The 6,438-nt window shown below is 40.9% G+C and overlaps 1 protein-coding gene across 1 annotated transcript; it reads right to left on the bottom strand.

The window, feature by feature from the left end:
- Positions 1–1,096: 1,096 nt before the first annotated feature.
- On the bottom strand, positions 1,097–5,867 carry LOC144283917 (beta-defensin 107A-like). Its single transcript, XM_077848393.1, has 2 exons — positions 5,680–5,867; positions 1,097–2,330 (listed from the first exon to the last, which is right to left on the bottom strand). Exons 1-2 carry the CDS (start codon positions 5,747–5,749, stop codon positions 2,188–2,190), a joined length of 213 nt encoding a protein of 70 aa, XP_077704519.1. The 5' UTR covers positions 5,750–5,867; the 3' UTR covers positions 1,097–2,187.
- Between the last annotated feature and the right edge of the window lie 571 nt (positions 5,868–6,438).

Raw genomic sequence — 6,438 nt, 5'->3', positions numbered from 1 at the left:
TCAAGGGTTATTGCAAGGCTGCTGAGAAAGCCAAAAGGAGTTGGAGCCTGGAGCCAACCATCTGTTGCTGTTGGGGTGCTGCTGGCCAGAGCTGGAAATGAAAGGGACTGTCTTCACCCTTCATCTTAATTTCCTGCCTACTGCCAATGTCTTGCATTAAAGGGGCTAATGGGAAGCAACTGGCCTCAAGGTCTGGAAGATGCAGTGTGCAGGGCATCCATGCACTGCCGTGGAGTGGAGTAGAGAATGGAGGCTTGGAGCCTGGAAAGGCTGGTGAGGAGATAATGCCACATCAACAGGAGAGGCTGAAACCACAGGAGCTCCTGGAATTGCTTAGAGACATGTGTAATATGAAGATGGATGAATCCAGGGTGTGTGCAATCGCAGGAAAGGGAGAACATAGGACAACAGGGAAGAAGAGAAAGAAAGTAGCTGGAAGACTTCTATCTTCAAGGGCAGAGGAGACAGGAATGAAGGAGGAGACAGACCACATTGTGAAATGCTTGCGATGTATCGAGGTAACAAGAGATACCAACCATAGATTGCCGAGGGTGCCCCTGGAGTCTTTACAAAGAGCATGGTGACCAACACATGTCTAAGAGTTCATGGTCTCCTCATTAAGAGAAATCCCAGCAGCATGAAGGTGATAGAGGATGTTTCTGTAAGTCGAGAAGCAGAGGAAGACACTATACACACCACTGTTAATTTTGCAAGGAAAGAGGAGGGGAAAAAAAAAACAGAAAGAACAGGGGATGAGACCTAAATACATTTAGATTCTCAAAGGCAGTTAGTTTTATCTGAGGCCTGGGTAAGCAACTTCTGGGAAGACCTGAGGACCTGTGATACTTGCAAAAAGAGAGCTTCTTCCACCCACTCGTCTCTTGCATAGTTTTCAGAATAAAAACATCAGCCCATTAGCCATGAAGATATGTAGCAGCACCAGAACATTTTTTAGAAACATGTTTTGATTTCTTTTTACAGCCTTTATAAATTGGCTCATCCTTGGAAGTAAGTTGTGTTTTATTCTGCTCTCCTTTATTTACATCTCTACAGAAAGCAGGCTTAGTCAAATAGGTAAGGACATTCTCCAGACAGAGCCAAGGGACTGTCTTTCTTCTGTTCTGGAGCAGTGTGCTGTCAGTCTAGGATGACAGTGGCCTATGACATATATATTGCTAGCCCTGAAAGCTGGGAGTCTGAATTTTGGCAAATAAGGGCAAAAGCAAACCTGTGTGCTGTTACCATCAGCCCAGACAAGCAAGGATCACAAGGTCACAGGAGGGATCTTGGAAAGTGTCCAACTCTTCTGCAGCTGTTTCCACTTCTTCTTCCACCCAGCTGCTCACCGGAGCTGCTATAAATAATCCCTGTTCAGGCTTCTGCTCTCAGCCAGGACCCCATTTTGTGGACAGGCTAAGAACATAAGACCAAAAGCCAAAGTGTTGCTGTGACTAAGCCGGCAACAGTGGCATCTTCTGGGGTCTCTATCTCCTCCGCTGTAATGAAGGTGTTGAATTAGACTATCTCTAGGAACCCTGCTCTTGAAGAGGCCATGACTGCTACATTCTCACTACAAGAGGCCAGCATGAAGACGCTACCCAATCTTTGGCCAGCTTAAACTTTGACACAGGCCCTTTTCATTATGGCACTTGATGTTCCAGATTGAAGAGGGAGGGGAAGCCATGCTAACAGCTATCTGTGAAGGAGCCGGAGAAGCATGAGCCAGCAGGACTGCTAAGGCGGCCACAATTTGTGTCCATCACATGGGCATGTACTATGTGGTTGAGTCGTCTCATATTACAGAGACCAGAGTCTGAACGACAAAGACCCAGGGTCACAGCTCTGTCTGAAGCCAGGGTTTTAGAACATTTCAACCATGGTCCCACCTTTCCATTCTACCTGTTTAATCTGTTAATCTGCTCACTCACTTTATCAATGCATAAAATAATTAAGGGGGCCTCTGCCAGCAAGTGAGGATTCCGAAGGTCAACATAACACAGTGCCTTCCCCCAGGCCCCTCACGGCCTACAGATCGTATTTCTCTGCAGTGTCAGAAGCTGGATTGACAGCTTCATTCAAAGAATGCCCATGTTGGAGGTCAAGAGAATAAATCCAGAGATGTTTGCCGCATGGAGCTCACAGCCAGAGGATCTTTGCTTCTCACTTCCTGTAGCTCCTGCTTGGCTTTTAATTATTCTTCCTTTTTTTGCAGCAAAGTGGTGTCAGTTCAGCTCTACAGCCCCCAATCTTATCTTCAAAGGAAAGGCACTCAACCTCACAGCGACCATCCATCTTCTGACACTGCATCCTTCTGTGTATAGCTCCATGGGCTGTGTGGAGAAAGCAAGGCCTCAGTTATCCAGTACTTGGTGACCAGAAAGCAACATAACATCACCCAGGCCAAAATCACAATTCCCTATTACCGAGTCTCCTGCGGACACCGAGTACACGCCTAGCGATCAAAAAAGCACATGTCACCTGAGCAGCTGTATGGGAGCTCAGATTCCCTGCACAACTTACACAGTGTCCCTACTGGGTATTCAATTCCTTTTGCCATATTCATTTCTAGGATATCTAGAAGCAGAGTATGTCTTCCTGGGATGGAGGCAGTCTACTTTCTATTTTCAATAACATTCCTTCCCAATGTGTGATTGTTTTCATGTCTCCAAATTAATAGTCTCAGATATATGACAAAAGGTAAAGATGGTGCTGTTTATACTGTAGGCAGGTCAACGATAGCCCACATGCAACGATAGACCACAGCCATGTGGCTGTGGAGTTTCAAAAGTTTAGGTGCAAAGATAAAAGAAACCTGAGGCTGATCTGTTCTGTAAGAAATATCAATGAATAATGGGTTTAATTCTGGAATTCAGGGTGATGTGGACAACAAGTTTTTCTTCAGAATAAAGATTAAGCTGAAAAGAGTAAAGGTATTTTGAGATAAATGATTGAAAAAAGTTTTTGGTGATAGATGTTCTCAGGAGAAATAATACAAAGAACTGGCAGTCACTCCCAAAGGGAGTTCTTGGAAAATACAGCTTTGAGGAGGAGAAAGAACACATATTGCTGTCATATACCTGAGATAATGCCATGCTGAAGAAACACTGAGCCTGTTTGTACCCCAGTTAGGACTCAGACCAACAGAAAGGAATTGCACAGCCTTAGATTTCTGCTCAAAGTAAGAGGAAATTTTTAATAGAGTCCAAAGTTGAACTGGGGATATTGTAATAGACTACTGAAGTTCATCAGGCATCTAGCTAATCAACTGACATGGAATACTCATAAGGTGTTTAAATACTTAATTGAGGCAGATAATAAGAATGAGAATGATGATTTAAAAACAATGATAAGCAGACAATAATAATATTGTACTTTCTCAGGGCACAGAGGATGTGCCTGCCTTTGTTTAAGCAGATTATAAAAACAGAGGGATTGTTAAACCTTCCCAAACAGTTATTTCTCACTTCAAACAATGAGTAATGGAATCTCTGGATAACACAAGGAGACTCAGCAAAACACATCAGTCCCAGGCCCCATGTCTCTGTATGGTTGCATTGATAAGTTTGGACCAATGAAACAGGAATCAAATGATGCAGATGCTTCTGTGCAATATTTTTGATCAAGCGCTTTACTTACTTTTCAGCCCTTCCTGTCAGAGCATCTTTAGAACCAGATGGAAGACACATGTTTAGGACACAAAGTTGACCTTCCTCCCTAGACTCAAAGTAACTTGGTGGAGAAGAGTCTTCTTTCTAACCATAATAGTCAACTTACTTGTTTTTTGGATTTTTCCCTAAAAGAAAAATAAACTATTTTTTCATTTACTCTCTTTTTAAATGTCTTTGTTAAAATAAGTTTGCCTCTAATTAACATAACAAGTATCTTAATCTTTCAAACAATCCTATTATTATTATTACCACTTCTAGAAAGGAAACTGAAGCACAATGGTTTACACAACTTAGAAGGATTAGACCTGAGATCCAACTTCAGGTGTTTTGGTGTAAAAAAATCTGTATTCATTTCCTCTTCTCAGTTCCAGCTCTGAGATTCTGTGTGGTTGTTGTGATTGTGGCGCTCCTACTTTGAGCCCACACTAGGCTTGTTGTTAGGATTCAAATGTACCTGAGCTGAGTTTGGGAACAAAGGACCCTTAATGAATCAGAGACTTGTTGAATGGGAATGGAGAAGATGGCTTAAAATGTGCTTCTCTACCTGGATCCATTGTCTGACCTCCAGGAAAAGACAGGAGCAGAAACCAAGTAAGTGACCTGATAAATGAGACTTTGAAATGTAAGGGCATGTTTTTATACCTGTTTTCAAAAGTGCAAGGTGAAGAACACTTCCCAAGAAGGCCCTTCGGATCCCACAGTTAGAACCACGGTTCTACTCCCATGGCTTTCCTTTATAGTCTGCATCATTTATGGCACTTCTGAGAACTGTTTTTGTGTTATAGTTTTTATGAATCTTCTCATATCACCCATTCACTTATTTGTACATTTGAATTTTATCAAATACTTATTTAGTATTCCAGGGAACCTATTTTTTACCAACACACAAATAATAAAATAGTAAACTTCAAGTAAATTAAGCATGAAGATCATACTCTAATTACATTTTTTATCTCCATTTTACCTGCTTTTTCTATAGTGCCCAAACAATTGCTTATTAAGTGCTATATGTATTGGTCTGGTAGGCCTATTAAGGCCCGATTGTGTAATAAGTAAGTGCAGAAATCCGGAAATCATGAAGTAGTAAAGTGCTTCATAATACATGAGGAACCCCCATTAGTCATGACTTAATAACAGAAGTATAGTTGAGAAGGGATGGATATAAAAGTTTCTTGGTGGGGGGGCGATGGCACCTGACTGTCTCAGTTGGGCATCAGACTCTTAATTTTGGCCCAGGCCATGATCTCAGGTCATTGGATTAAGCACCACATCAGGCTCTGCGTTCACTGGAGAGTCTGCTTAAGATTCTCTCTTTCCCTCTGCCCCTCTTCCAGCTCTCTCTCTCTCTCTAAAATAAATAAATAAATCTTTTTAAAATGTCTTAGGGATAGAGTCTTGGCAGTACTGAGCAAAAAGAGATCATTTCAAAGCTCTCAAACATGTAAAAGCAAACCAATCAAGATGTTAGTTGTTGAAATGACATAATTTTCTATTCGTATGTGAGAACTAGAAAGAAATTCTAAGTAATCTAAGATTAGGAGATTTAGACCAACTAATAAAACATAAAAATAGGAAAAAAACACAAAAAAAGAGACTAAGAATCTCTTATCATAAGTTTTTTTTTTTTTCATTTAGGCTACAAAAGCTATACTTCTCTAAATTAACACGTGTGCTTGAAATTTGCCTCTGAAATTGTCTCTCATTTTAGAGCTATCACTTTGGCACACGCTGAAGCTGTGTGGATGATTACAGAAGATGGAAAGAGAGCTAACTGTAAAGAGAAGTCTGAATCCCTTGGTGGAGCTTTGAGGGAAATTAACCAGATACCCTTCTGGGTGGAGATAGTTCAGCTCAGTAATTTTGTATTTATGCTCAAGAAAAGATTTCTAGTAACTGCTTTGTGCTGGGACATTTTTAGAATACAGGGATTAGTCATGCACTTTTCTAAAGCCTGAACTTTCTCTCAAAAGACAGATTGCCACCCTTACATCTATTAGGATTTCCCTCTTACCTGAGAAAATGTGAGCAAGGAGAATGAGAGCAGCAGAAACTAAGAAAAAAATTCTCATGGCTCCAGACATCAGTAGAGAGAGGATAAAGGAGGTATAGTTGCTAGAATCCAGCTCTTTTATCAAGGGAAGTTGATTAAAACAAGTTCTACAGCTCTGAAAGGGCTGGAAGTCAACTTCAGTTTGAAATGTCCATTAAAAGGAAGCTATTCTTCATGCTCCACTGAGTAACGTGTGGGCTGCTGGATCAGGTGTTACCTCAATGATGTCTCTCGGAGAGTAAGGCACACAGCTAGTCCCCCTGCCTGCATTCCTACATTCTATGTCTCTGCCTAGGCATCTATTCTCTGAAGCCCCATCTCAGGTGCCTACACTTCCAGAAGATCTATAACCCCCACTCCTTTTCTTCTTCAAGATGTTACTTGCAACTTGGTCTCTTATAAGATTATCTTGGCAGTTACTAATGGGTACCTGTAATAATTGCTTTTCAAAAATTATAGTATGTGAAGAATTTTTATCCATCCAGTTTGACTATCAACTCAACGGAAGAAACCAATTCTCCTTCCATCCTTCTCTTTCCATTGATTCCTCATAAAGTGCTTTGCAGCAATAGCCATTCAAAATATACAGGTTCTTTGACTTAATTGATAGCTGTCTAACTAGGGAAACTCCTGAATAGTCAAACAGTTAATTCACAAATCTTACTGAACTTTTAAAGATTTTACATTTGTAAATATTATTATTAAGGATAATGGTATTAT

This window comes from Canis aureus, chromosome 15 (assembly GCF_053574225.1).
Source record: "Canis aureus isolate CA01 chromosome 15, VMU_Caureus_v.1.0, whole genome shotgun sequence".
NCBI classification, from domain to species: Eukaryota; Metazoa; Chordata; class Mammalia; order Carnivora; family Canidae; genus Canis; species Canis aureus.
Note: the sequence above shows the minus strand (reverse complement) of the source record. Positions and strands in the feature narration are given on the sequence as shown.

Coding starts and splice junctions, on each gene's coding strand:
- LOC144283917 (XM_077848393.1), bottom strand. CDS start 5,749: ATGTCTGGAGCCATGAGAATTTTTTTCTTAGTTTCTGCTGCTCTCATT. Junction 2,331..5,679: donor CCTTGCTCACATTTTCTCAG/GTAAGAGGGAAA, acceptor TTCTCCACACAG/CCCATGGAGCTATACACAGA.